Source organism: Protomyctophum parallelum (genome assembly GCF_964188405.1).
Source record: "Protomyctophum parallelum genome assembly, chromosome: 19".
Classification (NCBI taxonomy): domain Eukaryota; kingdom Metazoa; phylum Chordata; class Actinopteri; order Myctophiformes; family Myctophidae; genus Protomyctophum; species Protomyctophum parallelum.
Window position 1 is genome coordinate 26064210 of NC_139717.1, and position 27709 is coordinate 26091918.

Sequence of the window (27709 nt, forward strand, 5' to 3'; positions counted from 1 at the left end):
AATTGAGATTTGGAATTATGCTACATGTTATAACAGAATAAATAAAAAAGAAAAACATAAAATAAATAAACAAACAAATAAATAAAATAAAAAATTATGTGGGGGAAAAAAGGAAAACACCTGCGCAAGTCAGTAAGGTGCAAGCAATAGTTCTCCAAATCCATCACAATTTGTCTTTATTCTCATGATATTGTTTTCTTTTAATCTCCAATAAAAAAATAAATAACATTAAAGTAATTTAAGAATGGGGAGGAGTCGCTAATACAAGATCCGGGGAGGGTGTTCTTCTATCTGATTGACTGCTCCCATGTTGTCAAATATTCATGCGACTTGGAGAAACACCATCCAGAAATACTAGACTTCTAAGCTAACAACATTTGCTGCCCGCCTAAACAAAATGTCCCCGTGTGTACATCGCCAGCCAGGGGTGTAGTGGAGGGGGCGTGCAGGGGAGCAACGCTCCCCCACTTCTAAAAAATAGGATTTCGTTTTTGAGAATGATTTTGGTACGATTTCGGCTATAGGCAATTGATAAACCACTTGAACCCCAGCATCCATATTCTGGGGCGGAGGGGGAGGGTTTGCCAAACATAGCATAGATCTACAAGCTCACAACACATTGCAGTGCCATGCGTTGTGAGCTTGTAGATCAACTATTTTTGGCAAAAGATATTTGGTGTCGAGGGGAGAAACGCTATGGATGCGCCCCACCACTTCTAAAAGTAGCACTACACCCCCGGTTCATCGCCAAAAACGAACGAAAAACAAAACTCTTGTCATGTTAGCACATCTGTAAGATCAAATCAGAAGGGCCGTCTGTACAATAAGAGTACCAAACGAAAAACAAATAGAAACTCAACGGAAACAGGTTTATATACAATAATTTGACCAGCAAAATACAACGGCTATGATGTAATAAAATATGTAAACATATCTGCTGTTTTTGACACAGTCTACTGTGACAGTATTCACACTTGTTTCTCACTTGAATAGGTCTTAATCTTGGTTGTTGCTCCAATCTGTCCCCACCAGACATTGCATTTTGCAAACAGCATCTCCAGAATTGGAAAGAAAACTGGACCCGAACAAAAGTAATAAATGGCCAAACTACTGGTCTATGAAAAAAGCTGAAATAAAATAAATAACAGGGAAGGGGGAAATCCTATCAGAGATTTATTTGTTTATTTTTTTCTCTAAAAGTTGGAAGAAATAATCTAGCATTTTGCCTGGTGGAGCCATATTTAGCACGCTTGAACAATATGTGGAATTTGAATGTCAGTGTATAGCAATCCAATCGTCAGCAGAGACCAGGGGGAGGGGGGGTGGGGTGGGAGAAAGAAATTGTGATACATCGCTGTATCAACTTCCTGCTGAGCATTCAATGAGCACTGCCTAGTCAACCCTGACTGAATATAATCTCTTGAAATCAAAAACCATTGGACCTAAAATTAACGAATAACTAATAATAAATAAAAAAAACCTTACAAAAAGAAACAGAAATCATGAAGACACCTTGAAGTATACATATATCTTACCTCACCTCGCCTCTGTGAAAGGTACATTTAATGTAACCATTACTTTCCCCCTAAACCACTCAAACCCCATGTCTACCTTGCCAATGTCAAGTGGCGAAAATAGCACATCTACAAGCCCGCAACGTGTCGCAAACACGACGCGTTGTGATCTTGTAGCGCAGCTATATTTCTCTATTCGACCGACAGGCTGCATGTTGCATGCATGTCTATTACGACATGCCCCCGGAATAGGGGTGCTTATTGGGTTCACGTGGTTAAAATGTAAATTGTGTTTTGTTTTGTTTTTTTTACCTCAGAACTTTTCAAGACAATCATTGTTTCTTCTGGTCCCCGCACGTACACAGATGCCAGCACCACGTCACATACACCTCACATGCATGCTCAGAATGGCTGAAATGACAGTGATTGCGTTGTTTTTTAGTTTTTTTTTTTATCTTACAGGGTTACGATGGTATCAAGATCGTTTAGAACTCTGATGGATCACACACCTCTGACAGTCAACTTGGGATAGTGTGTTGTATGAAACAGTGATGTCTATCTTACACTGCCAAAATGTCTCACATGTACGGGCGCGCAAGGTGGGGGAGGTGGAGGGGGGCGAGGAGGGTGGCCGAGGGGGGACACTCCCGCAGTGAAAAAGTTCTGTTGTGGAGTCCCTATCAACCGCCGTACTGCATCGTCTGTCCGATAAAGGTTACCACAGTAAAGAGCGCCTTCCGTTATACCCATGGGCGCTTTTTTGGAAATGTCTCTTTTGTCTTTTTTGTTGTCTTTTAACGTCTTGGTCCATCTCGAGTCCTCAACAAGAAAATCCTTGCATCTTTATTCATTTTTTTCATTTTTTCTTAAATCACAGTTGCCAATATGGTACTGTCAAAATGTTTGTATCTTTGTTTCAAACAGTTTCATCTTGGGTATTTTGTTTTTTTTGTACTTACTGTGTTGGGAATATTTTTCTCTCTCTCTCTATTTTCTATACATAATATTCCTTGTCCTTGTCTTTCGGTCTCTTGCTGCCGGCGTTGCCCTTTCCGCCGCCGCCCCCCGGAGTCTTATCCTTGACGACGGCGCCGTTGGTCTGCGCCGAGTTGCTGATGTAGTTGCGCGTCTCGTCCACCTGGTAGGAGCCCTCGTCCCTGTTCCTGTACTTGTACATGGCGTAGAGGAGGATGAGGATGCAGAGGGCGGCGGCCGACACGATGCCCACCACCATCCCCGTGGTGCTGCTGGACTCCCGGACCTCGGAGGCGCCCGGGGGCACCCGCCGCACCACGGCGGGCACGGTGGGCAGGGCGGCCGGCACCGTGCGCAGCATGGGCGAGGTGACGAGGGGCCCCCGCGGCTTGGTGCCGTCCATGTCCAAGGCCACCGTGGGGAGGGGCAGCAGGACTACGTCCGGCTGCGGGGGTTTATTGACCTCGCGGTTGTTCATTTTCCCGGCAGGCCGCTTAGGGGGTGCGTCCGAGGGGGGCGCGCCGCCCGCCGCTGGCGGCGTGGCCCGGATGTCGGGCAGAGGCCGGGTGGGTGTAGTCCTACCCGCCTCGGAGGCCTTGCTAGGCCTCAGGTCCTTGGCCTCCCACTTGGGTGCTAGGGCCTTGTAGCCGCCTTCATAGGCCGACGTGGTCAAGATCTTATCTGTTACCAGGGAGAAGGTGGTGTAAAAATCTTCATCGTCAGTCGGGGGCAGGCTAGAGTCGAAAGCCTCGCCAGAGCCAAACCCCGAAATCACCATGCCATCACCACCATCATCATCATCATCATCATCATCATTACCACCATCCTCACCACCAACACCATCACCATCCTCACAATCATCGTTGCCTCGGTCCGACAAGCAAGGTACCCCCGCCTCTGTGGCCATGGCCAGGGATTCTTTGGTGGTCTCAATAATGGTGAGGACGGGGCGTAGGGTCGGGGGGAGGGAGATGAAGGGAGAGCGGGTGGAAACAGAGGGAATGTCTATGGGGTCCTCAACTAGCACGGGGATGACTAGCTCCCCTCCTAGAGGAAACAAGGAGAAAGAAACAAGTTCAGAAACCATTCCCATCAGCAAAAGACAACAACGAAAGGAAATCAGTCAGAGTTGCAGTCAAACACCAAAGGAATTGATAACCCAACAAAACATAATCAAATAAATAAATAAAACTGAAAAGGCAAAGCTCAACATAGGGATGAAAAATCATATGAAAAAAAAAAAACTAACAGAAATAAAGAACAGAAAAACACCATACCAGTGCAAAATCAATCAAATCCAGAAACAAACGAGACAAAAGATTGAAGGAAAACAACAGCCATAAATAATGTATGTGTTGCATCAAAAGGCTGCAGGGTGAGCCACACTGAACTGACATGACTTCACTCCTCAAACTTCTCTTATTATTATTATTATTAATATTATTAGAAAAAAGGTTTATACTGTACTGCACACTAACCATGGTCTTATATACTGTAGTTACAGTGTCTATTCAACTCTGAGAGTATAAATGCAAGTTTTGACACTCTCAAGTTAAAATTAACACTTCTGATCGTATTGTGCATATTCATGATACATCCAAATTATTGTACTGCATGTGCTGATAATCTAAATTATTAAAATTGTATGGCTAAACATTTAGACCTACAGTTAAATATATATGGGTATCAAATGTTAATGACCAATGTTTACATCTTTTTAAGAAATGTAAACAGTACATTAGGTAAATGTAATTCAATGCTTATACTTAAATCCTATTTACTTAGTTGAGCCAGGCCCCCCAGGGCTCTAGGTCTGCTCCTTTTCCCTATTTACACCAAATCTCTTCGCCAATAACAGCCGATCTACAAGCTCACAATGTGCCACCCATTGCAATGCATTGTGAGCTTGTATATCGGCTGTTTTGACCGAATGTTTGCCCAAGAAGAGGGATGCTAGGGAGCATTTGGTTAAAGATGATGTTTCTTCTTTTTTTAAAGGAACTCAGAGTTCTGCATGTGAGTGCTCAGAGACATTTGTTTCAACCCCACTGAACCTGCGTATTGCGTAAGCTAGCAAATTCCGATTCCTGTCACACTGAGAAAAGAGAATTTTGGAAGGGGCTGAATGGTAATCCAAATTTCGAATGAATCCTATACTTAATCCAAAGCAAGTCTACGACGGTAAGAATAAACTCCGCCAATAAAGTGTCAAACCATCTTCCATAGCATAGGTCATTATTATGAAGGGGAAATTGCTTTCCCCCCCTTTATTCGACACCACTAGGCTCCCCTATTCGCCCTAGCCCCTTGCCTTTTGACTCCTATATACAGTTACCACAATGGCATAAAGTCACCCAGCATTTCAACGACACCTGAATGCCTGAAAGGTTTACTTCTTAATAATAAACTCATATTCTCACTTGCATCAGCCAGCGTTGTCATTCTACATGTTGGAGTGCAAGACTACTCTATTATGCATGTAGCTGTGGTGAGCTGAAAGTGAGTGAAGGATTGCATTCCAAGTCTGAAATGTTTCTAGACTATAGTATAAAGTAAAATGTCTGGGGGGGAAATAAAGCATCAGCTGCATGCAGACTTGAAATGCTAAGGAAGTTAAACTCACAGTGGAATACTGTGAGTGGAATGCTGGGTTAAGCACTGAAGGTACCCGACACATGCATTACATTTATTTTATTCAAAAAATAACAATAATAAAATAGATAAAGTATATATTTTGGATGGGAATGACGGTGTTTTTTTTAAAGGACTGAGTCAAGACCAACAGTTAAGTTTTGGAATGAAATCCTCGACACCCAGTAGTTGATGATAATATATTGTATTGCCCAAACATAATGTTTTGCTACAGGTACAAATATGACATTCAGATGTCTGTTGAATCTGCTCATCCTTTTGCCAAAGTGGCTTGCTTGTACACCGCAAAGGCTCACAAACAGGGCACTATAAAGAGATGCAAATCTCTCATAAAAGCAACAAAAAGAACAAAACCATAACCAAGGAAAGGAAATCATAAATATGGCACAACAGGCAAAAAACAGTTTAGAGTTAGAGCAAACATTTTCAAAACATTCACAAAGTAAAGCCACAGATAGTATATCCAGAAAGGGATTAGTAAGTATAGTAAAGAGATTAAAAACAAAGTCAGCTCGTATAAAATTATAGAAGCCTACGAACAGTTTTCAAAGAAGGAAAGCATACCATCAATTTTGTCAACTTACATCAACAAATTGCCCGCATGATTTTGGCAGGAAGAAAAAAATTTACAAAAGAAAGTTGTGTAAGAATGCCTTTGGACAAGTTAGGTTAGTTTCTTTTTAACAATGTCTGGTTAATTAGTTAATTAATTCTCTTTTTAGACAGGATGGCAAACAGGGAGGCAACAGCACATACATCCACACAGCATGACATGAAAAATAATCTTCACCATTCTGTTCAGGATATATATATATAATATTTATATAGATTTTTTTTTCTCTTTTTTGGATAGTCATCTCGTTTTTTATATATAAAAAAAGAAAACTGTACATCTATGTCTTGCTTTTTGACCAGATCATCTTCATTAGTTTCTTTTTTTTTTTTTTTTTTTTTTTTTAATCTCTCCGTAAATATCTACAGCCGGATTAGGTTATCTTTTTTCTCACTTTATTATTTTGTTTAGTTTTTTGTGATTTCCCTTGGCTTACGTTATGATCCAATGGATGACTGTACATATCTTAGTGTCTCTTATGTATACGGGGTCGGGAGGGAGTGTGAACGGGGTGGGGGGGGGGGGGGGGGGTGTGGGGGGGCGGGGGGTTTGGTGGGGGGGTGGGACCTATGAACATACTAGGAAGGAAATGACACAGATGGGGGTGAACGTGTACATCAGTTGCCATGTCCATGTAAAGGCGGCACGAAGCGGTCGGGCGGCATTAGAGCTTTTGGCTGTAAGGAAGGGATGGGGATATACAAACAATGAGCATATACATGCCCATGTACAGAAGAGAACAGCACTCTCAACACTGACACTTGGTTTTTTACAGTCCCTAAGCTGCAACTTCTTTGCCATGCAAAACAATTTTTTTGTCAACATTTTGTTTTTCGGAAATCCAAATTTTAAGGCGGCAGCAGATCTGTCTATCAGGTATTATAACAAGAAGATAAGAATGATAACCCGGTGAAGAACAGTTTGGAATTTCTAATTCTCACAGAGAGTGGTGAGGGCGGCTTCACTTTTTTCTCTATGAATTGATTAATTGGAGAAGGCCGAATGGTTGGAATCATGTTTTGCCAGGCCCCCGATCTCAAGTGGTCTCCTGGGGTCCATAAATGGATGATTCATAGAGAAAAGAGGAAGCTAATTAGGTCAATCAATCATCAAAACATCATCGGTTCTTAGCAATTCTTAGCAAACTATAAGATAGTTAACGTTTGAACATATTCAGAAATAAACAGAGATATCCACATATATGTGTACTTACATATATGTATCGTACAAAGACAAAAATAAGGAAAAACAAATTGGCAAGCAAGAAAGAACGGCATTAAATTTATCACATTATCAAAGATGAACAACCAGAAAGCACACACTGAGGCAGACAAAGAGAGAGAGAGGGGGGGGACAGTCCATGGGCAAAATGTCACCACCTTCAATAAACTAATAATAATAAAATCATTATTATTAGTTATTCCTCATGAAGTTTCTCTTGTTAGTATTTTCAAACACGGGAACAGGGCGTGCAATCTGGATGTACGTCAGAAAGAGGTAAATCAAGACATGGATTTTTCTTTCTAGTTTGGTTTCTATTTAAAACTTAACATTTGGACTTTATAAAGAGGCTGGGTTAATGCATGCTTAAGTAAGTTGCATTTAGGGAAAGTAATATACAATAACACTACAGCAAGCCAGGGTCAGGAAATGGGTAAAGGGGTTGTCTGAGGGTTCAAAGGTCAGTAAAAAAAAGATCACTGCCACCAAGGGCTGTGGGATATTGGTCTCAGGAAAAATAAATTATTTTGGTCTGCATCCAACACGTGGGAGAGCACACTTATGGGTGATATACAACCAACATTACAAAGCATTTAGTCCCACCGCCTTCTCTAATTAATCAAGGGGGAAAATATATACTGATAATTAATGGACCACTTTTAGAAACAGTTTAGAAGCTTTGTGTTAATGTGCATAACCAACAGCCTTCGCTTGACAGATATACATAGTGTTGGGAGGAGTTCCACGAGAGGGCAAGAGGCGTTGCTTTTATTTACACCCCTGGTGAATGCAACGCGGGAGGCACATTTATCTTCCTTTATCAAGTGTTCGCCCTGCCCTTCTGGCTGTTTCTAGAAACCTTCGTCATTAAGGTTTCTGTGGCCCTAATACATGGAACGACCTACAAAAGACATTACAATTTACCACCCTTGCATCGTTTTAAAACCATGGTGAGCAAACAGACCCCCACAATGTGTAACTGCTTTTAGATCATTTTTAAATTTCATATGTATACCTTGTATTGTATTGTATTCTTTGTTTTTATTTTCCTGATCTTCTGATGTATTGTGATGTTTTTCTATGTGATTGTATTACTCGACGACACTGAAAATTTGTTTGATTACTCCGTGTAATTTCGAGAATAAATAAAACTTGAATGAAAATTAAAGCAGAACCGGCTAACTGTCCTTGCTGTGGGAAGTGCCCACTGACTGCATGTCGCCAAATATCAGCAGGTTTAATGATACTTATGTGAAGGCACGTCAAGTAGATTGTGTGGCTATGGTGATGTACTGCAATCAGCAACCTAAGCTCCTTGGAAATAGCAGCTCTGCGCGCACGATTTCATCTGCAACATTGTTTTATCTCATTGACTGTGCCCTTGTTGTCTTGGCCTTGTTTGCACGTCGTCACTTCATTATTGGCTAACAGCACTTGGCGACTGGTGCTTTCCCATGCTATATCAACAGAACCCTTGGATGGGAAGGAACCGTGGCAACCAGGGTCTCTGGAGGAGCCTGTGCAGAGGACCTTGATGTGTTAGTAAACACTTTAATCCTGTGTAAGCTCCTAAACAAGCTGCGCACATCTGTGAAGCACATTTTTTCTGAACTAGGCAAACAGCCGCTGTTCTAATGGGTTTGCTTAACGGAATTGTGTTTGTTTTTCTCCGTGCTCGGGTTGAGACCAACGGGGCTTTTGTTCTTCCTTCTTTTTGTAATTCCCCACTCTGTAGCAATCGCAGTGTTCACCACAGCGTTCATTTCCCTCCAAAGGAGATGAGGATGGAATTGAAAAAGGACCTCGGCAGGTCGACCTATAGTAGCCTCGCAGCGAAGGAGTAAGACTAAACAGCCGGTGAAGAGTTGAAGTATCTTCATCAATGGTTAGAAATAATTATAAAACGGAGAAAATCGAAATGTGAATCTTAGGCTCTGCCCTCCCTATTTCCTCATTAGTCTGAAGGACTTAGACGTGCCAAGTGCTCGACTATCTGCTGAATGCCCATGCTGCCCTTTGAAGAGGAATTAAGCAAATAGAGTCAGCGCTAAACGGTTGACTGACTGAGTGGCTGACTGGCTACCTCAGCAGCTTTGAGGTTCCAGATGAAGAAAACTCAGGACAGCAGTTTCCCTTCGCCTTCCCACCTCCCCTCCCTCTCCCGCCCTCCCTCTCTCTCCTGGACTGATCCCCGTGTCCATCCGATGTGTGCTGAGGCTTCCGGATTGCAGATGAATCCCATCGGTGTGTCAGGGATTTACCGGCGCTACACCATAAAAGAGGAAAGCCAGCACACCCAGATGGACCCCGTCCGTCAATGGGATTTTGACGGCGCAAAATTGTAGGTGAGTCAGTGGTTTTTTGGGGGGGCCTGAAATCCCATTGTGGGGCTGTACACATTGTGCCCAGAGAACTGCTGTGGCAGATTCATTCACCCCCCAAAACCCACCACAGGTACAGGAAGGTGATTAAAAGCCAGCCAGCAGCACACCAACCAGCTCTCGCTGTGGACACACAGTTAAAGAGGACATTCTAAGGATTATGCTGGTGTGCAGTGTTGAGGTTTCTACCAACCTCTACTGCAAAAAAAATGAAAAGAAAATCTGAGCTCTGTGCTATAATTTTTTTTCTTTTTATCTCTTTAGCACACACACCCCAGCCTACGGAGGTCTGACTTTTCCCCAATGTGGATGTTGATCTCCTTCACTAAACAGTGGACGATGTTAAGTTTAGAGCGGTGAGGGCACCAGGGAGAGAGGTCAGTTACTGCCATACTGGGATATTACACAAACCATATCTCTCTTGACTAGAGGAAGTGCTCCCTTCTGGGGTGGTGTTTCACAGCCGCGGGCCCGTGGCAGATAGCTCTTAATCCGTCATCATGTGGCTGGCCGCGCTTTGGGCGCATTAAATTGGCATCTCCCGCCGCAGACACGGGCGAGTCGCCCCTGTCAGCCGGTCGATTTGTTGAACGACCATTAGGCTGCACCTCCCATGCTCGGCGGACATGTGTCAGCCGAATAACCTTTAAACTGATCTGAGGCTCGCACCAAAGTGACAGCCGGGCCGATGGGCCCTGACGGAAGCCGGGCCCTGACGCCACCACGAAACTCACTGATCCGTCCCTATCATACTTCACTCTACGCCCTCTACAAACCCTAATACGCACGCACGCACGCACGTGCACGCACACACAAACCCCCCCACACCACACCTCTGGGCCTTTCAAAAATAACTCAACTTTGATGCTTCCAACCTAATGTCTTATTTATTCTTGGTTGGATCAACAGGCTCACAACACTCAATTGTAAGCTCATAGATCTGCTATTATATTATTATTATTATTATTATTATTATTATTATATATTATACACTGGCGAGCAACTATTAAGACTAAAATCAGGCATAACGGCACCTCCTGCCACAGGTTCCTCTGTCTCTAAACAAAGACCCACCACATTCTTATAAAACGGCCTCCTTCACCTATCACCTTTGAATCGATGTGGCCTATAGAACTTTTCTCACTTGAGAACATAAACATTCTAAATGGGTACAAGTTTATGTCCTTATTGCGGTCTTTGTGAATATCGGCGGTTGACAGGAAATGAACTTGGACCCAAGCTGTTCCCTAGCAACCCAATTGCACTGACAAGGCCTATTCATCAAAGACTAACGTGGTAATGGTTCAAGCGGCTCCATTTGTGGCCCATTTATTGAATGTGCTTAATCTGTCTGCATTCCACTTGGCTGTCAGCGTGGCCGTGAAACAGCTGTTCCCAACTAAACCGCTACTAACAGTTCTCCTCTTTGTAGAGATTTATGGATATTAAATGTGCTATTGACGCCATAGTGCAAACGATGAGCTGCTGCAATGCAGCCCACTCACAGACTGTCTTTACTCGCAGTTAACAGACAAGATTAATATCGGCTTCCGTGGCAGATTTGAATAACTAGTAGACGTGAACGTCTCGATTTTCAGCCACGATGTCTGAGAATCATTTGCACCAATCAGGGACTATATAATTACAAATTAATCACTAAACTGTGTTGATTACATGGTAATGACAAGCAGTGATGACATTAATTACTGTGAAATTAGATTTAGGAAGATTGACTTGACTCAGTTGCACCCCAAACTGAGTAACCTATTATCTTAGCACCGGTGATGGACATTGTTGTAGATTTTGTGTTCTTTAATGTGCCTCCGGGGATTTTCCTTTTGTACGTGCACTAAAGCACACCTGTTGTACACACTTTTATCACCAACTTAACCGACGGTTAAGTACGAGTAGCGGATGTAAAAGTGTGGCAAACCCAATTAAATTTAAACTTTTGTAGGCAACCAGAGTTTTCTTCACGCTCCTTGGTTGCCCTCTTGTGGAACTCGCTCAGGATCAAGGGTGGAGGTAAGGTTTAACAGTTTTAAAACACACATTCAGACAGACAGATAGACGGACAGATGGACAGACAGACAGACAGGCATACAGACAGACAGACAAAACAATTACAATACAGTACAGCACGAGACAAGCTGGTTTGGCAGACGTAGCAGAGACACACGCGCGCACGCGTGCTCGCAAGCACACACACACACACACACACACACACACACACACAAACAAACACACACACACACACACAGACACACACAGACACACACAAACAGACAAACACATAGAGAAAGACACCGGATGCCTCAGAAGCAGGAGCAGCCACATGGGGGACAGCAGTGGAACCAGTCCACCGCTGTGACCCCTAAAACACACACCAACACATATATACTGATAGCCAGCAAGGAGAGTGTATAGGGACTAGGGAGGACGTGGGAGGGAGGGAGGGAGTTATAGCCTGAGATTTATGGGTGGAGATATAGAAGCAATACAAAATGGCTGCCAATCATATCCCATGCAGAAGCACAGCAAGGGGGGGAGGGAGGGGGGGTCTGACACATTACAGGTAGAGTTAGTATCTGCAGTCCAGTACATTGTGCATGCCACATAAAATGCCTTCTACTTGGAGCAACAGATAGAATAGAAAAACAGATATACTTTGTGGCAATAAAAGTCTTTTTATGCCATCCGCAGTCAAAACAGACATGTATATGCAGAAAGGCTAAAAGAAAGAGGGAGAGGTGAGGCGGAGTGGGGAGGAACTGGAGGTGGGAAGGGGGAGGGGAAAACGTGGGGGAGTGGGGGGGGTGATGTTTTGGGTGGAGGATTGGGGGGGGGGGTGGTTTGGTAGGGAGGTCAGAGGGGAGTCATTCTTTCACACACAACTTTCTTGAGACAGAATGGGGTTGCCTGCACAAGGCCCAAAAAAGGATGATGGCAAGAAAAAGATTTTGTTGCCGTTAATTTCCCTGTGTTTTCATCGGAAATGAGGGGCGAGGTGTCCATGGAGCAGGGCAGAGGGGTTTGAGGGGCGAGGTGTCGATGGAGCAGGGCAGAGGGGTTTGAGGGGCGGGACGATGGAGCAGGGCAGAGGGGTTTGAGGGGCGGGACGATGGAGCAGGGCAGAGGGGTTTGAGGGGCGGGACGATGGAGCAGGGCAGAGGGGTTTGAGGGGCGGGACGATGGAGCAGGGCAGAGGGGTTTGAGGGGCGGGACGATGGAGCAGGGCAGAGGGGTTTGAGGGGCGGGACGATGGAGCAGGGCAGAGGGGTTTGAGGGGCGGGACGATGGAGCAGGGCAGAGGGGTTTGAGGGGCGAGGTGTCGATGGAGCAGGGCAGAGGGGTTTGAGGGGCGAGGTGTCGATGGAGCAGGGCAGAGGGGTTTGAGGGGAGGGACGATGGAGCAGGGCAGAGGGGTTTGAGGGACGGGGCGGGACGGGAATGTTTCTTTGGAAGCCATGTGGCACAAAATCCCAAAACATAAAACTAAAACGAATCAAAAGTTTAACACAAAGTAGATGATGAGGAGGAGAACGTTGATTTATTTCCAACCACCAAAAGTTCATGCGGCACAAGATGAGGCAAAAAACGGGAGGAGCGGCTTTGATCCTTGCTTGGAGGATGATGATGGACGACGGATGATAGAGGACGTCAAAGGAAAATAAAACGACACCAACAGAACAAAACTAGCACCCCAAACCCCCACCCCCCCCAACCCAATGCAAAGTATATAAAGAAAACAAACGTGAATAAACTGAAATCATTTGTGACCCAGCCAGTTGGGGGTCCAAATCGATAGAGCACAGAGAGATGGTTCATAATTATGATGCATCGCAGGAGGAGAGAATGAAGAACGAAAGGATAAAGAAATCAAAACCAACCCAACAAACAAACGTCATGTCATCATGCAACTGGTCACACAGCTGGAAGCAGGGCGAGGAATGAGGGCATGAATTTCTGTGTCGACATGGTGAAATGTACGTACAGTATGAGTGTGTATGGCTATGGCTATGTATGTTGCCACTATATGAGGGGAGGGTACCATGTTGTTCACGTTGGTCCTTATTTATTTAATTTCTTTAATATAAATCTTACACTACCAGTTACTTTGCACTTCCACTTTTGAGCATACTTGGGTTTGTGGTTCTACAAATAATGGCGGGCAAAGAAACACAAGCTGGCACATTCTGTCCTTTCAATTTAAATAATCTTAGATGTATATTCACTCCGGCAAATTATGCTTGCAAATGCCAGCTGAACCTGAGGAGAAAATGACTTTTTATTCACATCAGAGCCTGTGAACACAAGGAGCAGAAACTGTGTGCACAATTTCCAGGGAAACAGAATTGCGCTGCAGCGGAATAATAAGGCTTCAATAGAAATGAGTCGCTTTCACAGATATAGGGCAAGAAGCTAAATTAATAGCTGATGGATAGTTGCATAATTATCTCTCATATGTGGTAATATCAACACATACTCAGAGGCGTCGTTTAAATAAATGCCTAATACTATCTTTTGTTTATCTCTGGCCAGAGGTATAACAGTGTGTAAAAAGTGACTGATTGTTTCCGCGGCATCCGAATGAAAACGGCCTCATTATTAGCTAGGAAAAGTGGACATATGCTCGGTGCCAAGCCGGGGCATATTTAGCCAGATTAAGGCGGCATCAATTAGTCCGCCGTGATGGCGTTTTGAAGGACAGCGCGGCAATTAAAATCGCCTGAGCTGGTAATGATTTCCGCGGGGGCCTGAGGGGAATTTAAGTCTCTCGCACACTCAGCCAGTTTCAACGGAGAGCTTGTGCACTCATTAAAATCGCCTGAGCTGGTAATGATTTCCGCGGGGGCCTGAGGGGAATTTAAGTCTCTCGCACACTCAGCCAGTTTCAACGGAGAGCTCGTGCACTCCAGGTTTTATCCCCACAGCCGCTGGGATGAGAGCCAAACCCTCCCATGGGCAGAGAGGCCTTGACTGACAGCTGCATATTAAAACCTCCACAGTGCGGCGGTCCAAACCCAAGTTGTCTCAAAGGAACCTTATCCCGTTTTGATCTGAGCGCTGTCTGCTATCTTATATAGCGCCGAACACTGGAGCGTTGCTTTACCAGCTGCACTGCTCAGTGTCTGACTCTGGAATATTATCACTTTGACCTAATGACATCTAAAGTGTGTCAGTGTGTCTGCGTGTGTGTGTGTGTGTGTGCATGCGTGAGTCAGTGTGTGTGTATGTGTGTGTGTAAGGGGAGGAGGGAGGAGGGGGAGAGACGATGCGCACAGAAATTCGAGGATATCTGTTCTCTATTAGAATGTTTCAGGTAAGGCAAGCCTCCGACGAAGGAAAACAGAGGTACAAACAAGAGAAGGAGGAAGAGGAGGAGGAGGAGCGAGGAAAGAGGAGCGAGGAAGAGGCTCCGTTGCAGTTAGTCTGCTACATATCACAGTATCTATGCTGAAAGCATCGTTTGCTCTCAAAAGAATCTCAAAATGTATCCTCTGTCGAAGGGGGGACGCACACACACACACGCACGCACAGCAAGAGGAAATCAACCATGTACAGGAGAGATACATTTTGAAGCATCAGTGTGGGCGACATGGGGCGAAATACTAATTTTGTACTTTGTCAACGTCCAGTTTCAGCTTTTTTCCCCTCTCTGCCTTTGCTCGCCACTGAATGCTGAGCGGACAAAATTAGTATCAGCGCCTCGCCATGTCTGCATCTGGAGGCCCCTTAACAAAGTGTAACTTGTACTTGAGATTATTAAGTGTGGACTTTAGTTATGGTCTCAGGCTATGCGTATATATAATATAAATATAAATGTATATATATATATATACAGCAGTTGAGCAGAAGTCGAGTACACAGTAGAGACTGTTAATGTCTTCTCTGACAGAGGGCACGCTAAGGATACCATCTGACAACTTACTTCTTTCATCCGCCTACTTCCAAGTGCTTAGAGCTCTTTAAAGCTTACATACACATTGAGAGGACCCCAACCCCAGCATTCTCTCTCTCTCTCTCTCTCTCTCTCTCTCTCTCTCTCTCTCTCTCTCTCTCTCTCTCTCTCTCTCTCTCTCTCTCTCTCTCTCTCTCTCTCTCTCTCTCTCTCTCTCTCTCCCCCCCCCCCCGCCCCCCCTCAACGCTATCGTGTATGTTTTCTCTGCCGGGCGGTTTTTGCTTTTATGGGAAGTCTTTGAAGTTACACTTGAGGCTCCCATGGGACATGATGCTTAGAGGAGTGGCTCCTCGACATAGCAAAAAGAAAAAGGAAAAAGAAAACAAGAACTCAAAGAAAGAAAAAAGAGAGGAGAGGAAGTATATAGACCGAAGGTTGAGAGCAAGCACGGCGCGACGCGCCCGTCCTACCTGCGTGTCCGGAGTCGCACTCCTCCAGGTCCTCGTCGTCACTGGAGCACTCCGCCGACGACACGATGTCATCTGTCGTCTGCTGAGAGGAGGGCCACACGCCGCGCACGCACACACACACACACACACACACACGCGCACGCACGCACGCACGCGCACACAGAAAAGCACGTACACACATCATCCGAGAACACACACAAACACATACAAGCGCATTAGACAGTACACACGTATATGTAGAGACAAACCCAACGCACGCACGACATGCACACACGCACGGCACGACACGCCACACACAACACGCACGCACACACACACTCACACACAAACAGAAAATAAGATGGTCAGAAAATGGCGCAGTGCATTGAGTTCTCAACTGTACACTTCCCCAGAGACTTCAAGGATATACCGCTGGCACTTCCCCCGCCCCCCCCCCCCCCCCCCCCCCCCCACACACACACACACACAGCCTGCCCTTCGACATCCATATATCACTTTGAGCCAATCATATTTCACCGTGTTTATCATTCCTCACTTTACGGCGCGTCCTGCCTGCACAGATAATTGTTTTCCTTCGCTCGGCACTCGCTCTGCCGGAGATTATTTACCGCCCTCCCGCTGCCCCCCCCCCACCTCACAATCAATGGCAATCAATCAATCAAGCCCTCGCCAGATCAACACTGTCCTGCACTCTGATTTGTGTGTGCGTGTGTGTGTGTGTTAGTGTGTGTGTGTGTGTGTGTGTATAGGGGGGCCATATCCGGACCTGCAGTGGATTATCTGCACCTTCCAAGTAGCCCACAATTCTGATTTATCGCCCGACACACACACACACACACGCACACGCACACCCCTCCGCTTTCGGGTCGACCTACGGAGGACGGCATGGAGGTTGTATTTCACGCGGTGAGGTGCCAAGTCGGCCCCGCCGTTTATTAGAAGGGATTTGGTGGGCCGATAAAATAAGCCCTGTCACCGAGCAGGGGTTATGAAATCAGAGCACTGATTGAGTTTCCCCCGTCCGTCCGTCCGTCCGTCCGTCCGTCCGTGCCCAGGGCGCAGGGACTCTAAATATCATTGAGTTTGACAGACTAATGAAACCCCCCCCCCCCCCCCCAACCGACGCCTCTCTCTCTGCTCGCCGCCTTTATTTCCATGTGCCGTCTCCCGCTGATGATGATGATGATGATGCTAATGCTGCTGCCCTGGAGGACACAGAGGTTGTCATCGCTGGCTAGACACGCATGCACGCACGCAGGCATGCACCTACGCACACACGCACGCACTGAGGACATTAAAACTTTAGGACGGCATTTTTATAAATGCCATTTTCAAAATCCGTTGCCATTTGTAACGCTAACCCTAATAGCTGAGTTGTACACACACACACCAGAGGCACGCATTGAACGTGGTACATTAAAACATGTGAAAAAAACACTTGTAGGTAGATCTGCTAGATTTGGTATAAGATACCAGTTCCCAAATATAACACTAAATCTGGCATAACTCCAATCCTACCATAACGTCTAATTAATGCCTGCGACCCTAACCTGCATGCTTTCACAGTTGTAAGCCTCTGAAAATCATAGTTGTAAGCCTCTGAAAATCTCTTGCAAGGACCAGGAAAACTGTCTTCTCAATGTCTATTTCTCAAATTCGACAGTACATGTAGGCAGTACAAGTATGGTGTACATGCACGCACACACGCACAGTCGCACACACACACACACACACACACACACACACACACACACACACACACACACACGTCTGCTATGCATAGATTTAAATACACCAAAAACATGCTGCTGGAGTCTTTTTTTGTAGCATATACTCCTAATATACTCTATGTATGTGATTAGGGTTATTTGTTGTTGATGCTTTTCGGTCTTCCTGTATCAGTGTGTTTCGAAATGAGCTTTTGTGCCCGTGTCACGTTTGTCTGTTTCGTGTGTGCGTGCGTGTGTGTGCGTTCGGGCATGCACGTTTATACAGTGCGATTATGTGCTTCGGCGACGGGAAAGCGACACCGAAGCAAGACAGGGGACTCTCTAAACTAAATTGTTGCAAAATATGGCCCCCTGGTAAGTGTGATATTATTTACTGAAGGCATACGAGCATACAAAGACGTGGGTCTTGCTGAAAGGGGGTTATATTGCCTTGTTATTATGATAGCTGTGATGTGGGAGGCTGGGCCAGAAATGAAACCCACCACCACCAGAGCCACTTCACATTCTGTTCCAGCCCTTTCAGCCTTCCATCATCACTAGTTCAAAGCTTCTCTGCTATACACTGAGTATACTGAGTGGTGCTGTACTGTACGTGTGTGTGTGTGTGTGTGTGTGTGTGTGTGTGTGTGTGTGTGTGTGTGTGTGTGTGTGTGTGTGTGTGTGTGTGCGTGTGTGTGTTAGGCTGCGCAACAGTGACACTTGGTGGTGAAAAAACTGTATTTCCGTGCTCAGACATAAAGTGGCTATAGCATCACTCAAAAGACATATTTATATCAATATGCCTGCACTGATCTCTCTAGAATACAATGTTCAAATAATGGCTGGCTGATCAAAATTAAGGATATGCAAAGAAGCTGCACACACACACACCAAGGTTACAGTATGCAGCATCATAAAACCCTCTATACTGTACTGAAGATGACCTGAGTTGGCTCTGGTCAGGTCTGCTCGTTTACACATCTACACCAACATGTCCTTGCTGAAAACAGCCAATCTACAAGCTCACAACGAGCTTGTAGATCTGCTCTTTTCGGTGACCGTTTCCCCACAGCATAGTTAGTGACACTATAGGGTTCAAGTGGTTAAGCCTGATCTACACTCGCTCGCGCCTGAGAACAGCACACATGTACAAAGCTCTAGCTGAGCTTGTAGATCAGCTATACTTTGGGGAGCGCTGCTATACTCGGTGTGCCTCGGTCTCTACGGAGTGTACGCGTACCATGTGACACGCACGGACGGACACGTCCTCATGCTGAGGCATTTGAAGGCATGAGGCCAGAGGATGTGGGCTTACTGGTGGCCTGTGGCTTTTCCCCATATGCTTTTCAATAACAATCCCAGCAGAAAAACCACTGCTCCGGCTTACGGTACAAACCCATTACATGCCCTCAGGACGTGGCGCGCCACACTGCTTCAACCAGTTGTGAACAGCGGTCGGTCGTGCGTGCGTGCGTGAGACTGTGCGTGCGTGCGTGAGACCGTGCGTGCGTGAGACTGTGCGTGTGTGCGTGCATTTGTGTGCAGCAGTGTCAGGCTAATCCATGTAATAACATAACCTTAGCCAGGCTTTGGGCTCTGTGGGTAAAAAGCCTCATGCTTCCCATCGCTCTCACACAGAGCTTCTAATCTCCTTCTCCCTTTGACCTGACCTCACACAGAGGGCCAGAGTAACTAATAATAAACTGTATTTATAGAGCACTCACTGGCACAAAGTCAAAAAGTGTTTCATCGAATCAAAGGGGAAAGTGTCTTATGACAATGACATACGTATCTAAATTAAGGAAAAGCGATTTGACAAAAGCAAGCATATAGGGAATTAATATGTAGTAGGAAATAAAACATAAAATAACACATATAATATGTTTTTCACACCTTTAGAGCCTTTTGGTCCTCATATTGGCATACGGTACTTAACAATAGATGCCAAAAACATAGAATTTTTAGTGTGTGTCTTTTTATATAAAAACTCCCTAAAGCCAATCTTAATTACTTGAACAAACACATGCTGCGTGATAACATACTGTATACACTGCCATTAACATAAATGCATTTTCACCTCTGTGATTCCCGCTCCCGCACAACACACCTGCTTTTAATTTAGTTTTGAATCTTATTTGAGATGACATGCAGATGGTCTTATTATTCACTGTAAATTGAATCAGCACACTAAAATATGTATCTGAATTTAACATTTTAGGTTAGAAATAAGCAACGTGGTAACTCACATCCTACTAGTGGCCGTCTCTCTCCCTGGAACAGCGTGTGCCTGCAGGCTACAAACAACTGAGACTTTAAAATAAAATGATCCAAACATGTAATTTCACTGGAACCTCGAAGAGATTAAAATGCCAAAAAAAATAAACATAATTCAAAGTCTTTCCCCTTCCGCATCCCCACAGCAAAAAATAAATCGAAAATCGAAATAGATAAACGCAAAATAATATTAGTAATTTAACAATAATTAACTAGACTGGTGGCGAGTCGGGAACAAAGCAAGTCGGGAATGCACGCCCCACCCGTTGCACCTGCAGAGCCCACTCCCCGTATACGTTGTTAGACCCATGCAGTGTGCTGCTCGTTATCACAGTTATGGAAATGTTAGATGAAAACGTACAGTATAGTGGTACAGCGGCACAAACATGATGCAACGCTCAGCCAATCTGAAAAGTTGGCACGTGAGTATTTTGGCTGTTTTTAGGTAAACGTCACGGATCGTTAGCATAAAATGCTAACGGACCGTACTTATTATTATTTTTTCCCCATGATTATGGGGAATAAAACAGATCTCGTTTTCTCGGGGGCCGGTGCGAAACCAGTTAAGAATATAAAGTAGCAGAAAATGTATATGCACATTACACATAGCCTATATACATACTGTACAGCATATGGATTTAACAAGTGACTTAAAAGAAGGCACCCGTGTACCGCACCAAGGATTACTGTAAATGATGAAATATAGAAATCTTTTCCGCTCCCACCAAATTCATGTTAATAAGGAAGGCCCGGCGGCTGCTTTGACACGGTTTCATTGAAATGGTTCTCGGCACCGATACGGCCAATGTTCTGCATTTGATTGAAACCCTTCAATAGAAATCGAAATAGGCGACCGTATCATATCATATAACCGACTTCAATTCATCTCGGGGAGAGATTGAAAAGGGTCATTGATATGCATGTTGGACATCCATTGAGCTGCTGAGGGCTGTCACGTTCTGCGTTCATTCCCCGTGAAATGTATGATGTGGCGTATTGACATTTTGTACCGTGCCAGATTGAAATGCCGCACCGCCACTGGGACAATGCGGAACCAATGAAGTGACGCAAAGCTAGGAAACCGTCCCTTGATTTTGCCCGGAGACGTCAATCATATATATGGCACGAAGCTGGATGGTGTGAATGTATCGAGGGTTGTGAAGCTGGATGGTGTGAATGCATCGAGGGTTGTGAAGCTGGATGGTGTGAATGATGGAGGGGTGTATATATATGATGGTGTGAATGCATCGAGGGTTGTGAAGCTGGATGGTGTGAATGATGGAGGGGTGTATATATATGATGGTGTGAATGATGGAGGGGTGTATATATATGATGGTGTGAATGATGGAGGGGTGTATATATATGATGGTGTGAATGATGGAGGGGTGTATATATATGATGGTGTGAATGCATCGAGGGTTGTGAAGCTGGATGGCGTCGACACATATAGGGGTGTGTGGCTGGATGGCGTGGATTAGTCATGATTTTGACAGCAAATTTGTATGTAGTTTTATTCATATAGCTTTTTGAATAAAATTCCAGTTATAGCATAAGATTTTAGTCGACTAAATCTACAGTTGATAAGGTCGACTAAAATGTATTTTGGCCGGCAGCGATGGCGTTGAAATGCCTGATTTGTACTCGGCTGTGTGCTGACAACCGCGATATGCGGCCGTATGCGGCCGCTAGAGGCGGGATCAACGAGAGACTGGTGACATATTGAAGCTGTGCCAAATGTAAACAACCTATCAGGACCACAACTCGAAATTATTATGGAGATATGATCATTTTTGTCCCGATGCTTCCTGTTCATCGTTTCTTCTTGAGAGACCAGATGCAGGAAGGAGGAGGGAACTTATACTGCCGCAATCTGGCAGAGTCAGGTTAACATATAGCTGGATGGTGTGAATGATGGAGGGGTGTATATATAGGATGGTGTGAATGCATGCAGGGGTGTATATATAGGATGGTGTGAATGCATGCAGGGGTGCGTGGTTGCATTGTGTGCAATGCAGGGAGCCTGTATATATAGTGGGGTATAGTGAGGTTGGCTGGTGGGACGACAAAAACTGATTTCACAGCTGGGGAAATCCAATTCTCTGTCTAAATCTCCATAACAGAGTAGGATACATTTTGGCAGTGAGCAATTTCTTTCTTTCTTTTCTTTCTTTTTTTTATCTTTCTCTTTCTTGGTGCATGTATTCTCAAAACAGCATTTATTGTTTATGTTTTGAGTGTCACAGGGTGAACTTTCTCCACCTGCGTGCGTGCGTGTCTCTCTCTCTCTGTGTGTGCGTGTGCGTGCGCTCGTGTGTGTGCGAGAAAACACGCAACATTCTCTCTACAAACATGCGTGATTTACCCGCATAAAGACGAGAAAGAAAAGGTCCTCTAACAAATCCGACAGCTTCTGTAGCCACGTAGCCTCATGGTCTGCCGAAGGTGAGGCTATACCTTCGTTCAAGACGCTCCAAATCCCGACTCCTCAAACAAACACCCACAGTGGGATCGATCGGCGGCAGACTTCATTAAAACAGCATTTACCTCGGACCACTTCCGCGCGTCAAACTGAAAGGATCACGCAGGTAGGAGGTCGATAAAGATAGACAGCCTCCCCCGGGTTAAGACGGGGCGTCAACATGCACTCATGCTTTTTGGCTTCCAACTGCTGATGACATTACCCTGACAAACAAAATGAGACGACGTTAAAGACAGCGGGTGTCTTTCTCTCCCTCTCCCTCGTTCTCTCTTTCTCTATCTCTCTCTCTCTCTCTCTCTCTCTCTCTCTCTCTCTCTCTCTCTCTCTCTCTCTCTCTCGACAGGGCTTCGGTGCCATTTAATCAGGGAACGCTGGATGCGACCACAGTGAATCAGCCGGCGGCAGCAGCAGAGGCCATTATTACACAAAAGCCTGCAATTACCACAGCGACTGGATGGATTTCCTGCTCAACTACCAATCAGAGGCTGACCTCGGAGTGGACATAAACGGTGGAAGAATTTATCGGGTGAAAAAAGAGAAGGTGAAATCAAGACTATTTTCATTACGCCGCGTCAAACTGGATTTCCAGACAGATGATTTATATTGTGCGCTGATGGATAATTGCTGGCCTTGGTTGAGTTCCGTCTGCACGGAGCTAACTGAGGCTCGCTGGGAAAAACAAATGCATCTGAGAGTATTTCCACACATTCTCCTCAGACTGAACTCGAGACTCGAGGAGCATGAATACACACACTTAAACCGCACAACCTCCTCCATTTGGCACACAAAAGCTTTGTCACTTATGTGGCCGTTTTTTTATTTTGTTGGAATAGGAACAAGAAATACACTACTTAAAACGTAACCACTCAAGCATTATATAAGCTATCCATGCTATCCATGCTATCCATGCCAACAAGGGCTTTAGTTCCCTTTCAGAGGCCATCGACTCGGCTGTATATACGGAACATAACCTCACATTGCACCTTCTTAAACTAAATCTACTGTGAAGCTGTTCACATAAAGTTTATCTAACTTATGTACATAATGTTACTATTTAATTTTTTACTCTTTTAATGCTCTTTTTTGCACTCTTATTCTATCCCTTTGTTTGCTGTGCTTGCTGTGTTTTTGTTGTTTGAATGTTATGCTATATCTTTATGCTGCTGCATTGTGTGTAAGGAACCCAAACAAAACTAAGTTTTACTCTTATGTACCTGACTGTACACAAGATGTAACAATAAAGCACAACCTTGAACCTTGAACGTCCAAGTCTCCCTCGAGCAACACTATCCTGTACCTTTTCCACAGAGCGCTGAAGTGCAAGCGTGCCCGGCGCACACTTTCCAATAATAATACAGCTAGCGTCGGAAGCTGCGTGTGTATCTAAGACGGATATCCTTAAGGGGGAATAAAAAAAAAATCCAATTACCCAGTGTAAACTGACAATAAAGCGATCATGTTCTTCAGCAAAGCCGAGCCCATGGCCCGGTGCTCAACAGTAAGCATACAAACTCACAACACTGTCTGCTCCCAGGGGCGGCAGGAGCATAAAGGCTACAGACACAGCCGTCGGCCTCAAGTTATATTCACAACATGAAATATGAGCGGGCACGCACTGTACAGCTCTGGGTCTCAAGGCTGACAGAGGCTAATCTAAACAATGCGGGTGTTTAAAGTACATATGGCCCAAAGTGAGTCACATCACACACACAGTGAGGCATCATCAGAACACAGATGACCTTCACTGCCCTGGTCTGGGCCTTCTGGAGAAAGGCATATAGTCAACATCATATATCCAGTCCAACCATCCACACCATCAAATCTGGATTTGGTTTTTATTTACAATGCCCACAGTGCCCAATGGCTGAAGAAATATTTTTCTTAGTTGTTGTTTTTTTACCAAAAGGGGAGGAAAAAGAGGCAACAAAACAAATCAATTCTCCTCGAGAGAATCCCATCCTGACCGTCAGTTGCCATGGATATCTAGTGTGGTTGCGTGTTGAGAGATCAAAGCGACCATGCGGAAGGCAAGGACAAATCGAAGACCGACGGAATTAGAAGCAGTCTCTTCTTCCCAGAGGTGTTCTTTAGTCACCTTGACCAGATACGTACACTGGGGTTTTTTTCCTCCAAATACATAATGTGAGATATAAATATATACTAACTGAAGTCTGGTTTTCAGAAGGGTGAAAAAAAAGGAGAGAAAGGCATGGGCGATGTGACTTTAACCACAGAGGCAAAAGTACCATCCGTCTGTCTGTCTGTCGTTCGATTCGATTCGTCCCTGTTCATCCCCTCGGCTGGCCCTCCTCTCCTCTCTCAAAAGGACCCAGATAGTCATCTCCTTGGTAGAGGCTTGCGTTTCCATTGACGGCCGTTCTGATGCGGGCGTTATCGTGTCCGATCTGGGCTTTGACAGGCTGACAAGAGGAGAAGCTTGTATTACAAGAGGAATCGATGGAGCCGGGCTATATCCCTATCAATAAGCTGCCACAACTCCTTTTGCTCATGACCTGCCCCCCCACCGCCAATGATAGATGAGATGCTTTATCAGAAACAAAAAATAGAAGAAGGAAAAAAAACAGGAGGAGAGGAGAGCAGGAATGGAACTATAGGGAACATGTGGCAGTTCAAGAGCAATACATTCTGAACCATTGTTGTGTCTCATGCACACACACACACACGCACGCGCGCACACTCACACTCACACTCACACTCACACTCACACTCACACTCACACTCACACTCACACTCACACTCACACTCACACTCACACTCACACTCACACACACACACACACACACACACACACACACACACACCATGCTAAGCAAGCGTAGTGTGGTTGTGGTGGTTTGAAGCCATTGCAAGACGTGGCTGAAGGACATAAACACACATCAGTATCAATCACAGAACTGTTTGTTTTCCCCTCTTGATATACATTAGCCGCTAATGTATATCAAGAGGGGAAAACAAACAGACAAATTAACTCTGGAATGAGCGTAGCGGGGCCAAGGCCAAGCCGCTAACTGATCAAATATTGATATTATAAATTAGCACTTTTGGTGGCTTTTCCGTTCAACGGTATCCTTTCCTCTCAGGTCATACAGAGATGGAAGTCGAGAGAGAGAGAGAAAGAGAGAGAGCTGTGTAGATGGTATACAAAGAGAAGGAATTTAGAAAAAGAGGATGAAGTGATGGAGGGAAGAAAGGGAGAACAGCTGGAACGTCGAGGTGAAATTGTGTTTAGTACACTCAACCCTCGTAGCGTATATAGTAGTGCAATGGGTGGCGTGTGCGCCGCGTGGAGTTATTTCTTCTGGCTCAAGGACCTGGCTTTGTACACAGAGTGGCGAGGAGTGCTGGCTCACAGCAAACTCTAATTGCCCAGAGGCCATAGGCAGCCACTTTCACACACGGTCATTCATCTTCCCATGGAAAAGGAAATGGTCTCTGGCCCTGATCCTTAATCACCCCCCTGCTGCCGCAGCGTACAAGGTCATCAGGGAGGCGCACGCACGTGCACACAACACACACACACACACCCACACACACACGCACACAACACACACACACACACACACCCACACACACACGCGCACGCACACACACACACACACAAGTGTGAAACATACACTAAAAAATAAACACACAATCTTGTACACACAGAGAGTGTGAGAGTGAAACGCAGCGAGAGTGGGAATGAGGTTATGAGATAGAGGAGAAACAAACAATGGCTAGAGGGACTGGGGGGGGGGACACAGGGACGAGGGGGAGGGGAGAGAGAGAGAGAGAGAGAGAGAGAGAGAGAGAATAGGCGAAGGAAGATGAAAAGAGAGTCCTCTTCCATAGACGTCTCTGTCATCGAACGCCAATTGAAGGGCCGAGTGCCGAGGCTGGAGAGCGTTGCTGCTGCGCGTCGTGGGGCGTACTAGTGGCTCCTCTGGTTCAATGTAATGAGAGGCTTGGAAAGGGACTACACCTTTGCTTGAGTTCTCTACTTCGGAGAGGCTTGGAAAGTATACACCTTCACTTGAGTACTCTACTCCATTCTTTAGTATGTACCATTTCTTTAGTATGTCCACACTTTATACTTCCACTCCACTACTATACATGTCAGAGGGAAAATATTGTTACCCCACTGCAATTCTTACCGTAAGTTACTAGTTAGATTTTGATTACTTTATAAAGCATTCATCAACCAATTAAGCCCAATTGTATACAAGCTCACACCACACAGCACGAGGCAACACAGTGTGAGCTAGTTAATGGCTATATTCAGTGTGTGACACTTCCACACAACTACTAAGAATAAATCAGATGTCAGTGTAAAGGGCTCTCATGAAAGACTTGCATGTTTTAAGTCGTGTTCAATAGCAGTTTCGTGGCCAGAAGCAGAAATGTTTATTCATGACCCTGAATAACTCTGTTTGGCCACTCTGCTTGTGGTGGTAACTCTGCAGAGACACCCGTGGTGATGGAAACCCAGCGGAGCCACATGGCCATCTGTCTAAATCTCACACGGAATAATATCGCGTGGAGTAAACACAGGGATGAATGCACGAGAGAAAAGGCTCGCAATTAATGCATTCCCTCCCTCACCGAGGTCGCCGCACGCTCCATCGTAAAGTTTATTGACTTTTCCATTTGTGAACGTGTGCAACGCCTGATATGAGGTCCTGAAATTGGATCTCTCTCTATTTTTTTCCTCCTTTCTCCTTCTGTCCTTGCGGAGTGCACTTTGATCTCCCTTTTCAAATCCATTTCTATTATTGCTAAGTTTCTTCCCAGTGAAGAGAGATTTCAACGCAGCGACACCAGATCAATGTGGGGGCGTGGAGGAATGGGCTGATGCTCGCAGCTGCCTCCAAATTAGCCGGGGGTCCCCGTTGGTTTCAATTTCTAATGAGCGCAAAACCAAATTAAGCATTTTGATTTAGTCCCTTTTTAAGAAGATGAAAGGTGAAACACTACTATCAGTGATAGTGAAACATGTTGCTTTGAATACACACCAACACCCCTACGGACTAGTACGGAGCACCAGAGCATGCATATATAGACACACATCACTATGCACGCCTACACTGCAACAGAGCATGCGCGCGAGCACACACACACACGCACGCACACACACACACACACACACACACACACACACACACACACACACACACACGCGCGCGCGCACGCACAAAGTACCTGCATAATAATACACTTAAATAATACACTAAATTTTCTTATTGCTGAGTGCATCAGGCACACTTAAAACGCCATGCACTGTCCATTAGCAGCTGGGCTACGCCATCAAACGTGCACGCACACCTCATTATAACATCAAAGGCAGCGTTTGCATAGGTCATATTCAACACGCAGGACACGCAGACACACACACACGCACACACACACACACACACGCACACACGCGTGCACGCACGCACTCACGCACGCACGCACACACGCACGCACGACACGCCAACCATATGACACTGCCATTTCTGATAGAGTAAATACGCTGGGGG

General features: G+C 45.2%; 1 protein-coding gene across 4 annotated transcripts in view; it reads right to left on the reverse strand.

Annotated features, from left to right (window-relative positions):
- Positions 1–1584: 1584 nt before the first annotated feature.
- The window catches only part of nrxn3b (neurexin 3b), a gene marked incomplete at its 5' end in the record, with an annotated part of 401977 nt that continues 375852 nt past the window's right edge, over positions 1585–27709 (reverse strand). For 2 of the 4 annotated variants that reach the window (XM_083790730.1, XM_083790733.1), the window contains 2 exons: positions 1585–2825; positions 15729–15810. In XM_083790730.1, the coding sequence (XP_083646856.1) occupies positions 2509–2825; positions 15729–15810 (399 nt within the window). In that variant the 3' untranslated portion in view covers positions 1585–2508. Of the gene's footprint in view, positions 3171–15728; positions 15811–27709 lie in introns of all 4 variants that reach the window. The other 2 variants (XM_083790732.1, XM_083790731.1) reach the window with 1 other exon arrangement.